At 37.2% G+C, this 18,259-nt stretch overlaps 1 protein-coding gene across 9 annotated transcripts in view; it reads left to right on the forward strand.

Annotated features, from left to right (window-relative positions):
• The window catches only part of FYB2 (FYN binding protein 2), a 99,170-nt gene that overhangs the window by 61,195 nt on the left and 19,716 nt on the right, over window positions 1–18,259 (forward strand). For 2 of the 9 annotated variants that reach the window (XR_011620398.1, XM_024797033.2), the window contains exons 9-15: window positions 1,749–1,845; window positions 3,674–3,811; window positions 4,491–4,650; window positions 11,608–11,746; window positions 11,832–11,872; window positions 13,673–13,736; window positions 16,271–16,364. Coding sequence is in view for 8 of the 9 variants with exons in the window: in XM_024797033.2 (XP_024652801.2) it covers window positions 1,749–1,845; window positions 3,674–3,811; window positions 4,491–4,650; window positions 11,608–11,746; window positions 11,832–11,872; window positions 13,673–13,736; window positions 16,271–16,325 (694 nt within the window). In the remaining variant the exon portion in view is untranslated. Of the gene's footprint in view, window positions 1–1,748; window positions 1,846–3,673; window positions 3,812–4,490; window positions 4,651–11,607; window positions 11,747–11,831; window positions 11,873–13,672; window positions 13,737–16,265; window positions 16,365–18,259 lie in introns of all 9 variants that reach the window. The other 7 variants (XM_011764357.3, XM_011764358.3, XM_011764361.3 and 4 more) reach the window with 5 other exon arrangements.

Consider the following 18,259-nt stretch of genomic DNA (forward strand, 5'->3'; position numbering starts at 1 on the left):
CTCATCTTGTTCTAGCCCATGCTGTACTCAGCAAACATTTACTGAGTATCCAGCCTGTGCCAGATATGTGCTCACCACTGGGGCTGTAGCAGTGATGGAGACCTCACTATTGCTTTCAGGATCTCCTGAATTAGTGGGAAAGTCACACAATCAAACAGGCAAATAACAGTAACATGAATTCCAAAGAACTGACAGTTTCTGAAATGCACCACGCTGTTTGAAGTCTCTTTGCCTTTGCTCTTTTAAGCCATCGATTCACCCCAATTTAACAATCTGGCAAGCTTCTACTAATCCATCAAGCACCCCTTGTGTATGAACCCTTTCTTCATTCCACTCCCTCAGAGAGAAGTAACCAGTCCCTTGCCTGTGGTACCACTGTAAGTTCTGTTTGCACAGTATGTTTGCACAAATGGCACTGTATGTAGTTTGCTAACATGCCAATTCATCCTCCCCTCCCTACTCCCCTTCTTGTTTGGGAGCTCCTTGTATTCAGGGCCAATGTCTTAATGTTCTTGGTGTTCCTGATACCTCTCACACTCCTTGGGTCCAGAGGAATGCCCTGGCACATAGTAGCGCTCTTACCTGCCTCTTCAGAGTCTGTTTCTAGCCCTTCTCCCTGGAGTTATTCTAATATATTTTTAAAAGCATGGTTGATGAACTCTGGAGAAGCAAATATCAAAATTTCCTGATTGAGTCTGAAAACATTTGCTGAATCATGGAGAAAACCTGCTTTAGCTGGAAGGGCTACCTTCCTCTCTCTCCCTCAGTTCCTACCTGTCCCTAAACTTACGACACTAACACAGTGCTGGGCACATGGTAGGCACAGGTCAAATGATTAATTATTTAGTTCAATATTTATTGAGCTTTTACTCTTCAGACACTGCTGGATTCTGAGGTACAAAACTGAATAGAATATATTTTCTACCCTTGATCCAAGGTGGGAGGGGAAGCCAGAGTAGTTGGGAGTGAGGAGTTACTTGGAGAGTAAAATGACCAAATAAATAGGAAATCACAATAAAATATTATCACTCCTTTGAAAGTTTAACAACACAGAAGTGAGGCACGAAAACCAGCTATTCCGACACAGCATTAACACTGGAGTTACACATGTGAATAAGATAGTTCTGCCTTGATTTTTAGTGGTTGACAAGGCAAAGTGGAGGGACTGGAGATAGATCTATAGATAGATGTACTGTAAGACAATATAGAAGAACAAAGTGTTAGAAGAGTAGAGAAGGTATGACTGCTTGGGAGAATCAGGGAAGCATTCTCAGAGATAAGATGATTTAGCTATATCATGAAGGGCATTGTATTTACCAGTATAAGATGTGGAAGGCATGTCTAAAGAAAAATAATAAAAAGGAAGAGTTGCTCAAATAGGGTGGTGGGTTTGAGGAATTATGAGAGTCTAGACTCAAGCAAAAGTGGAGGTAAAAGGCAGCATGAGATGAGTTTGGAAAGAAAGGTAGGAGCCAGATCACGATGAAAGTTAAGTTTTATCTTATAGGCAATAGGGAGTTAGAAGATTTTAAGCAGGAATTAACACTCTGGCATTAATTGGAACAGGCAGAAACTCAAGGAAACTACGTATATAATTGATCTGATCCTAGACTCCTCATCTAAGAGAAATGATTCATATTTGCTTAAATCAATTTTTCCCATTCATTTCATTTAGGATTGGACAGTACACTATCATTTAAACGCTCTAAGCTTCATTTTTTTTTTCCTGGTGTCTCTTCACATTTCAGTGCTAAACATGAAGATAAAAAAATGAAGGAAAAAGAGCCATGTGAATTGGAACCTAAGAACACAGAAAAGGAACCACATTCAAACCATGTTTTCAAGGTACCTATGTTCTACGGTTCCTGCAATGTAGACATATAACAGATCTGTTCATGGGGGTGACTTTATAGGGCCTGAGAGACAGAGCTCTTCAGAGAGACAGAGTTAGAAAATGCAATGGGCATTTGATATTGTATCAAGGAAATAAATGTAACAATGACACTAAGCTCTAACCCTTAATTTTCTACTTTTTAGCCATGAAGCAGGCCTTAGAGGCAGGGGCTGGGACTAGATTAAGTCCAACAAGAAACCCAGGGTGCAAATTACAAGGCAGTATCCACTCTCAGGTGCCGTCCCTGCCCTTGTACTACCCTGGAGTGAGAGTTTCCTTAAATGCTGTGCCCTAAGACTCTGCTTAGAAGAGTGACTTGTCTCTGAGCTTGGTTACCTCATCTGTAAAATGAAAATAAATGATTTCTACCCAACTACCATCCCCATTCCCATGCCAATTCTACCTTGTTTGTGGTGATAAAATAACGTGCAAGAAAGTGTTTCATACGCCATAAGCTACCATAAAAATGAAATGTATTCTTGTTGCTTTCATTAATACTAAATATGATGAATGTGTGTATATCCATATCTAATTGACCCCATCCCCTTCAAAGCAGTTGGGTGGCAGGAGGCTTAAACAATAGATACCACCAGGGCAATTGCCAGTGCTCACATTAGATACCTGTTTGAGATGTGCCTATCTTTTAATACGCAGTTGTCCCAGTGCCATCTGCAGAGCTAGGGTAAATCAAACAGCATGTTGGCTGTATGAGCCTGAACTGGCATGTAGGTCCAGAGGCTGGGCTGGACCATGCTGGGTGTTCACAGAGCATCAGAAAGCAGCATAATTCAAAGGATGGTGTAAGTTGCTAATTGGGAACGACAAGGTCCAGAGCCAGGGGAGCAGCACTGGGTGTAAAGGCCAAGCCATCAATGGCTGTCAAGTTAGAGATCAGGAATGGTTTGATCAGGAGCATATGAGAGGGCAGGAGAGATACATGACTAAGGATATTAACCATGAAAAATCTTAGGCTCTGCTCTTTTTCAATGCTGGCTATGTGGTGTAAGCCAGATATGGGCTCAAACTACTAACAAAGGGTCACTTCCTTCTTTCATAGAGTGTGTTTGGGTTTCAGAAATTGTTAAATTATATTTAGAATATGTTAGGTGAATGAGGGGACTGCCTTCATTATGACAGTACACTGAAGGACGGTGGTCACTATATTTGTGCAAAATATTGACTTCATTACTTTCTTGTCACTTTTCTCCATTTATACATTTAATTCTTGGTACCATGACTTAAAAGAATGCCCCTCCTCTTATTCTTCTATGAGTTTCCCCGAGATCCCACCCAAAACTCAGGATAATCCGCTCCTTATATCTACTAATTACATTAGCCTTTCCCAAGTACTTTCAAATGTATTATCATAGTCAATCCTCATGTCTATTCTGTTGTAGTCAGAAGGACAATAACCTTTCTCTCATTTTCATTGGACAATTATAAAACACTTAGATGGCCAAAAATACTCTAATTTTCTCTCTCTCCATGATCTCTTCCTGTCAGTCTATGCAGAACGTTCTGAAATGTAAATGTGATCAGGGTTTTCCCCTGCCTGAATCCTAATGGCTAAGAAATAAAGCCCAAACTCTTTGCTTTGCACGCAGGACCCTTCGTAAGTCAGTCCCATGCTCATTTACCTTTTCAACTGCATCTCTAGGCTGTTTTTCCTTATCTTTTTCCTTAAACTCTGACCTTAGCAGCAGCCTCCTTCCTACCCTTATAAGGACATGAATACTTCCCCAAATCCCCCGTGCCTTTTTTTTGTGCTTTATCTGCCAGATACTCCTTTATCTGCTCTATCAATCTCCTACTGACGTTTGGAAAATACAGTTTAATAAAATCTGCTTTTCGAGGTCTTCTCTAACCCCTCTCCCAGCCAAGAGAACCAGCCTCCTCATCCTCTCTGTTTCCATGATGGTGAGCAATACTGCTGTAAATAACGTTCATCACATTATGCCCTAATTAATCATTTGCATGCATTATCTCCAAGACCAATGTCTTAGGAAACTCTGTCTCTACTTCTAGAGCTTAGCATGTTGTCTTGCCTTCAGTAAGTGCTTGACAAATCCTAGAGAAAGGGAGTAAAGAAAGAAGTGAGAAGGAACAGAAGAATGGTGCGTGGGAAGACAAAATGTAGGCAAAAAGAAGGAAGTGAAAAGGAATACATAGCATCCCTTAGAACAGGGTTCTGGGGTCAAGTCGTGCCTAGGTAGATTACTAACTGTGGAACCAGTGACCAGTTACTTAACCTCTCTAAACTCTTTATTAAGAGAATTGATGATACTTTTCTCATGAGGTATCATGATGATTAAGTTATATGGAATATAAAAAGCCTACCCTATAGTCAGTACACCCTATATCCTGACTGCTTCCTGTGAGCTGCCTCTGTGCCAGGCATTCACTGAACATTCAGAGGTCATGAAGGATATAGTATGCACCTTCAGGAAACTTAGAATCTGGTAAGATATTATTCAATGTTAAATAAATGATAAACAATTGTTATCTAAGAGGAATGAATGAAAAATTGTACAAGTAAGCAAAGAACTGATTAGGTAAGTCAGAGACCTATGGTACTCTCCCTTTTGCATATGTTTAGGTAGATGCCTATGAAGGGACACCTGAAAAAATTCAGATGACCAACGTCCACACAGGTAGAAGGAACATGTTGGCTGGAAAGCAAGAGGCCATGATTGACGTCATCCAGACAAATCCCTGCCCTGAGGGCCCGAAGCTGGCCAGGCACTCCCAAGGCCACTGTAAGTTGCATTTCTTCCTGATCCTCTTCATCATTACCAATTTGTTTTATAGCTGAGCATGGCCAAAATTTTAATTTATTTTACCAATATTTATTGAACATCTATTATGTGCCAAGCAACTTGCCCTAGTGAGAAAGCTGTGCAGAACTGGGAAAAAAAACAACAACAACAACAATGAATTCAAAAGCAGAAGTCTTGAGTTCAAACCTAAGCTCTAATACTTAGTAAGCTGTGTGGTAAGGATTTTATATTCCTGCAACTCAATTTCTTCATTTATAAAAAGAGATCATCATAATATGGATCTCACAGGGCTTTTATGAGGACCAAATCTGACAGTATGTCATATGATAGGTACTCAGCAAATGTTTATTCTTTTCTTTTTATATATACTAGCTCCTGTTGTCTAGGCTCACATCATCATTGACATGTACTGATGATAACACTATGGTGTCATTTGTGGACTTTATTCAGGTTGTATTTTACCTGCATGTTAGTCAGGACTCTTGATTGCAAGCAACAGTAATCAAACCATACTATGTTAAACCAAAAAGAAAAGGAGATTCACCTAGCACAAAGTCTAGTCATGGTTGGATCCAGGGACACAAACAATATCACTTTTTGCACTCCTGGTTTTACTACCCTTTCAGTTGACACTTTAATAACAACAGAACGACCACAGTAATAGGACTTGGAATAAAGCATTTCTATACTAACCCTGTGATTTTGGGAAATTTACTTACTTTCATGTGCAAGTGGTGATACTACTACTAATTTCCTAGGGCTATTTGTCAATGCATATGAAGTTTCTGGATCATATGTTAAGTAACTATTAGTCTTTTTCATTTATTTGTATTTTGAAAAATATCATACCATGCCTTACATTACAATTCATGATTTATGTGTTATCTCCCATGGCACACTGTGGGCACCTTGAAATCACAGACCATTTGCTAATTTTTTCTGTATCTCTGTAACCTGACACAGTATCGGGCACACAGGAGAAACCCAACTTAATTTTGTAGAATGAAAGGATAAATCAAACTTCGGTGTCTAAAAATATGGTGGACTAGGCAATATGAATGACTCTCTTGACTAAAACAAAGTGAAGAATCAATTTTTTAAAACATTCATAAAAGTATCACAGAAATGATTTATGAAGAAAATCACCCACAGGCCTGCAATAACCAGGAAACCTGGGAGGTGCGTGCCAAAGCTAACTTTTGCCTTGATGATTTTTACTGAGATCCAAATCCCTATTTAGTTTTATCCCAGATTTCAAATAATTCCCTCAAAGTATTCTTTAAAATATTAACAACTGATAGTCAAAAATAACCAAGCACGAGGAAACAACTCACAGTGAGGGAAAACCAGCAGAACAGATAGCAGACCCAACCTACAAGATATTGCAGATATTAGAATCATCGGGTATAACACATAAGGTGTTTAATATGTTTTTAAAATAGAGAATAATATGAATAGGGAATAACCATATTTTTAAAATATTTGAAAAGGAAAAAATAATAATTGATACATTGATAAAATGCAGTGATTGCATTTTATATCACATTACCTACAGTTGAAGAGAAAATTAGTGAACTAAAAGATAAATCTAAAGAAATTATCCAAAATTCATTCTACAGGGGGGAATGATTTGAAAAAAAAGAGTAAAAGAGAAGATAAAAGTCATGGAAGATAAAGTGAGAAGTCTTAAAATAGCAATAAAATCAGAAAAATCAGAATTCCATAAACAGATACTGGAAAAATGAGGAAGAGGAAATAATAGATAAAACAGATACTATCTGAGAATTTTCCAAAATTATTGAGAGAGATAAATTTGAACCAGGAACCCTAAGGTTCTTAAGCAGGATAAAGAACAGAAATCTATGCCTAGCCATGCAAAATGAAGAACATTAAAGAGTAAGAGAATATCTTAAAAGACCTTAAAAACAGACAAAGGGGAAAAACCAATCACCTACAAAAAGAAAAATAAAAAAATTGAGCTCTGACTGCTGAGTTCTCTCTGCTGAGTTCTCTCTGACTGCTGAGTGTGTAACGAGAATACAGTTTTGCTGAAAGAGGTTAAATGTCTACCTGAAATTTTATGCCTCGTAAAAATGTCTTTCACAAATGAAAGAAAAATAAGATGTTATCAGACAAATAAAAACTGGGACATTTTATTGTTCAGATAAAATGCACTGAAGGAAATTCTAAAGCATGTACTTCAGGCAGAAGGAAAATAATCACAGACAGAAAGTTGTGGATGCAAGAAAAAAAGTTAAGCGAAAGCATTAACGCAAGAAAATAATGTCAAATTGAGGAAGGTCTAAAATATTATAAAATATTGAACATTCATAGTACTTATATTGAGACGGTGATTAAAGTGTCCTAAGGTTGGTAATTGTTTGGGAAGAGAGTAATGGTATTAATTTGCTTTAGCCTTGAAAGAATTAGAAGAGCTAGGATACATTCATTAAAATATACCATTAAAAGAGTGAGAAGGTAACACCACACGTCTACAACCATCTGATCTTTGACAAACCTGACAAAAACAAGCAATGAGGAAAGGATTTCCTGTTTAATAAATGGTGCTGGGAAAACTGGCTAGCCATATGCAGAAAACAGAAACTGGACCCCTTCCTTATACCTTACACAAAAATTAACTCAAGAAGAATTAAAGACTTAAATGTAAAACCTAAAACCATAAAAACCCAAGAAGAAAACCTAGGCAATACCATTCAGGACATAGGCATGGACAAGGACTTCATGTCTAAAACACCGAAAGCAATGGCAAAAAAGAAGCCAAAGTTGACAAATGGGGTCAAATTAAACTAAAGAGCTTCTGCACAGCAAAAGCAACTATCATCAGAGTGAACAGGCAACCTTCAGAATCAGAGGGAATTTTTGGAATCTATCCATCTGACAAAGGTCTAATATCCAGAATCTACAAGGAACTTAAACAAATTTACAAAGAAAAAACAACCCTATCAAAAAGTGGGCAAAGGATATGAACAGACACTTCTCAAAAGAAGACATTTATGCAGCCAACAAACATGAAAAAAAAAAGCTCATAATCACTGGTCATTAGAGAAATCCAAATCAAAACCACAATAAGATACCATCTCACGCCAGTTAGAATGGCAATTATCAAAAAGTCAGGAAACAACAGATGCTGGCGAGGCTGTGGAGAAATAGGAATGCTTTTACACTGTTGGTCAGAGTGTACATTAGTTCAACCATTGTGGAAGACAGTGTGGTGATTCCTCAAGGATCTAGAACCAGAAATACCATTTGACCCAGCAATCTCATTACTGGGTATATATCCAAAGAATTATAAATAATTCTATAAAGATACATGCACACGTATGTTTATTGCAGCACTATTTACAATAGCAAAGACTTGGAAACAACTCATCAATGATAGACTGGATAAAGAAAATGTGGCGCATATATACCATGGAATACTATGCCGAATATACCATGGAATACTATGGAGAAATTTATGCAACCATAAAAAAGAATGAGTTCATGTCCTTTGCAAGGACATGGATGAAGCTGGAAGCCATCATTCTCAGCAAACTAACATAGGAAGAAAAAACCAAATACTACATATTCTCACTCATAAGTGGGGGTTGAGCAGTGAGGAACACATGGACACAGGGAAGGGAACATCACATACTGGGGCCTGTTGGGAGTGGGAGGCAAGGGGATGGAGAGCATTAGGATAAATACTTAGTACATGCGGGGCTTAAAACCTAGATGACGGGTTGATTGGTGCAGCAAACCACCATGGCACAACAAACCTGCACATTCTGCACAGGTATCTCAGAACTTAAAGTAAAATTAAAAAAAAAAATTAAAAAGAGTGAGAAGGTAAGTCACTGTGTAGGAGAAGATATTTGCATTATTTACATATACCATTTATATATCAAATATATACATATTTGATAAATGACTCATATTTGGAATACACATCTTCTATAAATGCTTGGTATTCAGAAAATATAAACTAGAAATCAATTTTTAAAAAAGGAAATGTAGTGAAATTAGAAAAATATTGAACAGGCCCTTCCCCAAAGAGACTATCCAAAGGGCAAATACACTATGAAGATTCAATTCTGCTCACCAAATTGTCTACCATAGAAAAGACTAAAAGTATCAAGTGTTAGTGAAGATCTGGAGCAACTAAAACTCTCATTCTCTGTGGAGACTGTAAGCTGAGACAACCATTCTGGAAAACTGTTTGGTAGTACTAAGGTTGAACATATGCGTATCCTATGACCTAGCAATTTCGTACTTATGTATATATCCCAATGTAAGTGCACAGTTTAATGCACCAAAACACACAGACAAAACGTTTGTAGCAAAACTTTTTGTAATAGCCCCAAATTGGAAACTGTCCAAATGCCCATAAAAAGTAGAATAGATAAATAAATGGTAACCAATTCACATAATAGAATAAAGTCATCGGAATCAACAAATTAAAACTATTTGCAACACTATGGATGAATCTCACAAACATAATATTGAAGGAAAGTAGGCGGCACCATAGAGTACATGCTAAATTATTCCATTATTATAACATTCAAAAATAAGTACTGCTGGTATTAGAAGTCAGGAGAGTGGTCACTCTTGTGGGTAACTATTAAAAGATAAATGAAAGAAAACAAATAGAAAAGAAAACAGAATGGCGGAAAAAGAAGAAACTTTAGCCAGACAAAGATAAGAAAAAAAATGGAACAAATAAAAATATATACTAAGATAATAGATATAAATTTTAAAATATCAGTAGACGCTATAAATGTAATACACTAAATTCACTAGTGAGAAGACACATGCATTCAAATCATTCGAAATTCAAATATATTAAGTGCTTTTTATGTGCCCAGCACTGTTCTAGGAAATGGGGGTATATAGCAGCAAACAGGCAAAAATTTCTTTTCTCACGGAGGTTACTTTCTGATCAGAGGAGACAGGCAATAAATAATAAAAGATCTATATTGAATGGTATTAATAGTAAATACTATGAAAAAATAAAGCAAGCTAAGAGCATTAAGGAAGCAGATGAAGGTGATAGAGGTTGCCATTTTAAAGTGCTCATGGAATGGCGTGAACCCGGGAGGCAGAGCTTGCAGTGAGCCGAGATCGCGCCACTGCACTCCAGCCTGGGTGACAGAGCGAGACTTCGTCTCAAAAAAAAAAAAAAAAAAAAAAAGTGCTCATGGATGACTTCAAAGACCTTAAGTAGCTGAGGAAGAGAGCCATATGTGTATCTAGGATATGAACGACCTAGGAAAAGAAAAAAAGTGCAAATCCCTGAGGCAGAAGTTGGCCAGATACGCTGGAGGAGCTGCAAGGAGGCCAGTGTGGCCTCAGAGTAACTGAGGAAGAGTATAGTAGGAGATGGGGTCACAGAAATAATAAGGGACTTCTGTAGATCATTGCAAGAACTTTAGCATTTACCATAAATGAGATTTTTAAAACCACTGAAAGCCTTTGAAAGTACAAGAAAGGCATGACCTGATTTGCATATTAAAAAATCATCTGGCTTCTGTCTTGAAAATAAAATGTAAGCTAAATCGGGGAGAACGGTTAGGAGGTTATTGCAATAATTTAGGTGAGAAGTGGTGGTAGCTTGGAGGAGGATACTATGGTGGAATTGCTGAGATGTGTTTGAAATCAGAAGATAATTTGAAACTATAGTGGACAGATGGCTTTGCATTAGAAGTGAGAAATGAGAGAGAAATGAATCAAGGATGTCTCTAAGGTTTTGGGCCTGAGCAACATAAAGGATGGAATTGCCCCTTTTATGAGATTGAATAAACTTCAGGAAGAGCAAACTTGCAGAGAGAAGTTATGAGTTTGGTTTGGAATGTAATATGTTTAGACAACCAAAAGGAAATGGTGTGAAGGCTGATAAAGTATCTGGAATTCATGAGAGATGTCTAAATTGGAGATGTAAATTTGAGAGTCGTCAGTGTTTTTAAAATGAAGCCATAAACTTTTGCATTTGCTTCAGCCAAAAGGAAGGATTGAGGAAGGAAAAAAAATGCTGCAGACTGAGAAGCAACTGTGTGTTCAGCATCTTTATTTTGTATTGGAGAAATTTACTGATCACTCCTTGAGGAAAAGCAGGACCTTATGCCTCCAAGAGCTGACATTCATTGAGATGGTTTGGGGCCTACACGCTCACTGACTTCTTGTCAGGGGATAAAATCTTATTGCTTGGTTCATTTAACTAATAGATACAAGTTAATGTGCTTGTTGTTTATTTCTCAAGTATATTACTTTCTATTTCTGATTAGTAGTTCATATCTGAATATGGCTATGAATTACCAATACCCTAAATATTAACCAATGCCAACAGATAAAGAAGTGGCAGTTTTATGGTTATGACAAGTTTACAACTCTGTGAAGTAAGCCAGCGTCTGCATTTAGCTACCTGTGCAAACAATCCCTCTACATTTGTTAACCTGGCACACTATCTTCTGGCTAACTCCAGAATGAATTAATGAATACTATATATTGATATGTGCTCAATCAATCAACTTGTCTGAGAAATTTTGCTTTAAGAAATGCCATAAGACTGGATAAGATCATCTAGATGTAGAGAGATAAGCCCCAGGGATGTACCCTGGTAGACTTCAAAGTTTGAGGTCAGGGATTAAAGGAAGAACCATCAAAGAAGGGAGTTACTAGTTTACGAGGTAACCAGCACCCTTTTTAAGTATGTATTTAATCCTTGCCAAAACCACATGATTCGGTGTTAGCATTATTATCCTCAACTTCAGAGAATCATAACTGAGGCACTGCAAAGTGAGGTGGCTTGCCCAAGGATCATACCTACCAAGACTGTAATCCAATTTTAGCCCATTTAATCTGCCTTTTCTTATGCTTGCTTGCATTGCCAGTGATGTGTGTGAATGACTTTATGATGGCAGCTGATGAAATGTTTTTCAGGGGGGGTTTCTGATTTCCTTTCAGGTGGGTATCTGGAGGTTTTGGAGTCGACTAAAGAAACTCCAGACCTAGGGGTCTCTAAGCCAAGTTCCATCTCAGAGGAGATATATGATGATGTCGAGTACTCCAGGAAAGAGGTGTAAGTAACGTTCCAGTCTTTCAGCAAGATGAATGTGATGAGACTTTAAAGGTACAAAAATGGTCTTTGTTATTTTCTCCCGTAGACCGAAGCCAAACTTCCGTAGCTCATTTGCCTCAAATAGTGGTAAGTGTAGGAAGACATTTCTGAAGCTGCCAGTAGGAATTGCAGAATACTTCTATGACTGATTAGTGATAAGACGTCTTTTAATTATTCATATTTTAATAATACCAATTTGTGAGAAGCTAAGAGAAGCAGTATCAAGGTATGTGCTAACAGCAATACCAAGGTATGTGCTAATAAATGCATTTAGAATCAGGAACGTGAAGATGCTGGTAAGAGCATTCTTATGTAAAAGTGAATTTACTTCCTTCCTGATTTTTTACAATGGAAGTCTGATTATAAGAATGTTTTTACTTAAAACACTTTCTTGGCTTTCTAATACTTTAAAGATTGACTTCTGACATGATCTAGAGTCCTTGACTAACCTACCCCTACAGACCTCTGGAGCCTCATCTCATACTATACTCAGTCTTCACCTTTGAGACCCAGTTATGCTGACCTTCTTTTAGCTTCTATAATTTGCCAAGCTCCCACAGCAGGGTATTTTCATATGCTTCTCCCTCCCTTTCCGAAATCCTCTTTCCTCCCCTGGGTCCCTTTGCTTCACTGACTCTTAATCTTCTAATCTCAGTTCCATCATTATTTCCACAGGGAATATTCTCCTTGGTGTACAATCTCATAGTACCATGGACTTCTTTTTCATAGTACTTATTGCAGTGGTAATTTTGTTCTTATGTGACTTTTTAATTAATGTCTCCCCTCCTAGATTATTACCTTCTTTATACATACCATTTTCTCCAGCCCCTAGCATAATGCCAAGTACATGTTAGATATTCAAAAGAATCTGTTGAATGAATGAATTCATGAATGAAAAAGTAATGGGGAGGTGTTGGTCAAAGGATACAAAATTTCAATTAGGAGAAGTACCTTCAGGACGTTTATAGTACAACATAGTGATTATAGTTAATAACAAAGTATTTTATACTTGAAAATTGCTGAGAGTAGATTTTTTAATTCTCTCCACGAGAAAGTATGTGAGGTAATGAATATGTTAACTAGCTTGACTTAGTCATTCCACTATGTATACAATTATCAAAACATGTTATAGATCATAAGTGTATATAATTGTTTGTCAATTTTAAAATAAATTTTAGAAAAAGAAAAAGCAATGGAGGAGAGAGAATCAAATGTTACTCTGATTGATCTTCTTAGAATCCCAGAAGTTTAGAGGGAAAAACAACCTTAAATATCATTAAACCCAGCACACTCATTTTAAAAAGAAAATTGAGACATAGAGAAGTGACTCCTCTAAGATCATTGTGTGTTAAAGTCGAGTTTTGAACCTGAAAATCCTGACCCTTAATTCAAAGTTCTTTCCATTAGACTCTGTTTCAGGATTGAATTAAAGTATACCTGTGTATGTTAAGCTTATGTTTTGGGCTAGGCCAAAGCCATGCTGTGAAGGGAGAGATTATTCAAGATATAGCTCATTTTCCATGGTTTCCCCGGCATTCAGTGCAATGCCTGATGCTTAGTAAATTCTGATTATTATGTATTAAATACAGAAAGGAGGGAGGGAGGAAGGAAGGAATCTATTGAAGAACCAACTGTCTTTGACTAAATCAGTTCAAACTTGGAATCAGGTGGAAATGAGTCTTAATTTTCATTTATACATACTTTTATAGAATTTTCAGTATTTTTACCATATGCTTTTAAACACGTGTGGCTGAGTTTCAGTAAAAACTATTTAACAAAAGAAAGATCGAAGTACCTAGCATCTAGTAAGTATCTAAAAAATTTTGTTAAATATGAATCTGAACTATTGCTCTTGGAATGAATATAAGTAGGGTTTTTTAATTTCAGAAGAAAACAGAGAAGAAATGTATGAAGATGTCTACAAAACAAAGAACAACTACCCAAAGATAGAGTGAGTTTCTCTCTTTCTTGGCTTTGTAGGCTAATGATACTTCCCGTTGGTATAGTAAAGCCAGAGCTTAAATGAGAACCCATCTCCACCCCGCCCCACCGCCACCCCCGACTCCCATCATCATCTCTTAGGAAAGATTCACACTGAAAGTTATGATAACCTATTGTAACATTACAATTGTGATCAACAGGATACTTGTAATTGTGTACAATAATATACTATACATATTAAATCACATTGTTCTCGCTTTTGAGAAATACCCATTTCCCAGAGTAAAGGATTTTGATATTGGGTTAGGAAATAAGTAATAAAAGAGACATAAATATTAATAAAACTTGCTTCAATTCTATAGCTGTTTTTCCAGGAACAAATCAGTGGTTATGACTTACCTGTGTCTCTGTAAGTTAGTAAGCCTATCTCTGGGATTTGGGCTTAATACAACATGTAGTGATCCAGGGTTATCAAGAATAAAATTTGTTCAGATGGGTATTATTCGACAAGTTTAGTTATTAAGGACATGTTGTGGAAAAGAAAACAGCAGTGGTCAAAAGCAAGGAATTTAAGGTTTCAAGGGGAAAAAGGAGACCCTGAACTGGACATGCTGGTTAGCATGAGGTGGGCATATCGTTCCCTCACTCTACCCCCTAAAAGCCCCAAAAGAATATTTGACAGAATTGTACTTATCAGCTGGGTAATCAATGTATCACTATTGCTGTATTATTCGGTAAATTAAAAATCAATGATAAGAATTTCAAGAGCCAGGATTTCCTTTTTTTTTTTTTTTTTTTTTTAGGTCTTGGGTATAAACATTTTCTCATTTTATTTTTTTGAAAAGTATTTTTGTTATTACAGTTTTGCCTAGTAGATATTCAAGAGTGATGTGATGATTTTGTCCAAATGGGTGCATTTTTCCTGTTGTTATATTTGTTATTTTCTCATTCACTTACATGGTAGTGAGCAAGTAAAGAATAATTGCCTTTTTTGAATTGACTATAAAATGTTCTTAATTTGATATAATATTAGGTCATTATTTTTTAATGTTCTAATGTTTATTGAGAGTAAAGTATATCCCCTAATTGTGGGATATTATGTTTGACATATACCGATTAATTTGAATTTTTTGAGTTATATTGTTTAAACAATACTGTCAGGCCTCTGTTTGAAGAAGTAGATCACATAGTGTGCACAGTCTAGATAAGGAAGATGAACAATAAAGAAATAAACAAATAGACAAAATTTTAGATACTGGTTAATATAAAGTAGGGAGAAGTATGAGTTGTTGACTGGTCAGGGAATTTAGGTTGGATGGTCTCCAAAGAGGTATATTTTGTCATAGTTAAGACTCATATAGCCAACAGACACATGAAAAAATGCTCATCATCACTCGCCATCAGAGAAATGCAAATCAAAACCACAATGTGATACCATCTCACACCAGTTAGAATGGCAATCGTTAAAAAAATCAGGAAACAACAGGTGCTGGAGAGGATGTGGAGAAATAGGAACATTTTTACACTGTTGGTGGGACTGTAAACTAGTTCAACCATTGTGGAAAACAGTGTGGTGATTCCTCAAGGATCTAGAACTAGAAATACCATTTGACCCAGCCATCCCATTACTGGGGATATACCCAAAGGATTATAAATCACGATGCTGTAAAGACACATGCACACGTATCTTTATTGCAGCACTATTCACAATAGCAAAGACTTGGAATCAACCCAAATGTCCATCAGTGACAGACTGGATTAAGAAAATGTGGCACATATACACCATGGAATACTATGCAGCCATAAAAAAGCATGAGTTCGTGTCCTTTGTTGGGATATGGATGCAGTTGGAAACCATCATTCTCAGCAAACTATCGAAGAACAGAAAACCAAACACTGCATGTTCTCACTCATAGGTGGGAATTGAGCCAGGATTTTCTATAACGTATTTCTAGTACAGTTTGTAAACTACATTTCCCTGAGTTATCTTTTCCTCTAAAGGGAGGACTGCTTCATAAAATCTGCAAAATAGAGACACTTGCGGTAGTTTGTCTTGAAATATAATTACTCCCTTCATAGTTGACTGGTGTGTGCTACTTCGTATCACATCTAAACAAAGAAGAAAAGCATATAATTCAATAAGGCATTTTCTTGCTCTTTCCTGAGTGGGATGTGTTTTGGACATGAAACCAAAGCCTCTGGTTCTTTATTTTTTTAATAGACTCAGGGGTACATGTGCAGGTTTGATACATAGATATATTGCCTAATGATGAGGTATGGGTTTCTAGTGTACCCATTACCCAAATAGTGAACATTGTACCCAACAGGGAACTTTCCAACCCTCATTCTTCCTCCCACCCTCCCCCTTTTTGGAGTCCCCAGTGTCTGTTATTTCCATCTTTATGTCCATTTATACCTATTGTTTAGCTCCCACTTATAAGTGAGAACATGTGGCATTTGATTTTATAATACAACAGCCTTCTCTATCTCTAGTACTCTCTTAAATGCCATGTTACTTACGTCCTGTGATTCCTCTTAGTTTAGATGGAAAAGAAGCACTCAAAAGACTGCAGCAATTCTTCAAGAAAGAAAAGGATAGATTTAAAATAAAGAAAACCAAGTCAAAAGAAAACTTAAGGTAAAAAGTCCCTTTAAATCCCTTTCCATGAGGGGATTAACCTGGTAGATACACAGGTTGATGTTATCCATCCAGTCTAAGAAACAGTGAAGGGGATAGCAGAAACTAAAACCAAGGATCTGGCTATCATCTGCCTCTTTCTTGTGAGTTTTTGATTGAATTACATACACAGAGACTAATTAATGAGAAAGTGGTATGCTCCTTTGAAAAAATGGCAGAGAAAGGGTTGAAAATGAGGGTAGAGGGAAAATCTTAAGCGAAGTCCAGAAGGGAAACTTTCCTCATCATCCTTAACATCCTATTCCTGTTGTTACCACTAAGCATTATGTTACTTACCATGTCCTTTTACGCTTTTGGGGCCCTACAAGCCCCAGTAGTTTTTATCTGTCTACTGTTCTATATTTAATTTATCTCCCTTGAGAGCAGCAATGTGTGGAAGGGGGAGATGAGCTGCTCAGCTGAACAGTTCGTGTATTGCAAGGTCTTAGACCTGGAAAAGACCCTCTGAGATGACCTAGGCTAAGTGCCAGTTTTGGGAGAGGTTCCAAACTCACTAGCACTAGAAAGAGATATGAGGGGAACCTGGATTCTAGATTCTAGTACCAGTTCTGCCATTTATTCCATGTATAACCATGGGCATATCACTTCCTTTGTATACCCGCAGCATTCCAGTTTTCTCTTGTATATAATGGAAGGGGGACTCTGGAGACACTTTGCAGGCAGTAGATAGATATAGATGTAGGCATTATGGTGCTCCTCTATTTATGATGGGGTTATGTCCCAATAAACTCATTGCAACTCTAAAATATGTTAAGTTAAAAGTGCATTTAATACATCTACCAAACGTCATCGCTTAGCCTAGCCCATCTTAAACATGCTTGGAATACTTTCATCAGCCTACAGCTGGGCAAAATCATCTAACACAAAACCTGTCTGCAATAAAGTGTTGAGTATCTCATGTAATTTATCGAATACTGTACTGAAAGTGGAAAAAGAATGGTCTTAAGGATACTTGAAGTAGGTTTCTACTGAATGCGTATCGCTTTCACACCACTGTAAAGCAGAAAAATTGCAAGTCAAACCATTATAAGACCGGGAACATCTGTGTAGATATAAAGATATAGAGATTTTATTTTGTGAGGGCAGAAGATGATAAAATAATTTGCACAAGGTCATTACCTATAGTGAGATGGAATTATGTTGCTCTACCCTGAAGTTCTTTTTGATTATAAAGCTTCAGAGTTTTGTGACTTTAAGTCCAACTGTCAGTTGGGTCTAGATCTACCAAGAGACCCAACAAAACATGAGGTTTATAAATTGTAGTCCTAATATGGAAGAAGAGGGAGTTTACCTTCTGTGGTCAACAAGACCCTATGCACAAAGGCAGACCCTGGCCTTAGCAAATTAGATGTTTTCTGAGAGAAAATTATTGGCACGATAACGTGCAGTCCCGTAATATTTGAGCCATATAAGAATGCTAGTATTTTTAAGATGCAAATCTGATTACCTTTCTCTCAAAACTATTGGTTGGCTACATACAACATTTAGAACAAATATCCAGTTCCTTAGCCTGGCAAGTAAATACATCATGGCTGTCCCCATTCTACTTCTCTAGTTCTGTCTCTCACTAAAAGCAACTCTCACTACCATCCAATCCACATAGCTATAGATCTCACACTCTGCCATGGTGTCTCATGCCTCCATGCTTTGAACATGAAATTCCCATGGTCTGGAATGTACCTGCCCTCCTCCAGCCTTCTTTTATTCTCAAAGTTCTAGTTTTCCCTCAAAATTCGATCAAATATTATCCCTGCTTGAATTCCTCCCTTGAACTTCTCTTACCAAACCTGGATTATCTATGTTTCCCTTTTGTTCTCATAACATCCTGTGCACAT

This window comes from Macaca nemestrina, chromosome 1, assembly GCF_043159975.1.
Source record: "Macaca nemestrina isolate mMacNem1 chromosome 1, mMacNem.hap1, whole genome shotgun sequence".
NCBI classification, from domain to species: domain Eukaryota; kingdom Metazoa; phylum Chordata; class Mammalia; order Primates; family Cercopithecidae; genus Macaca; species Macaca nemestrina.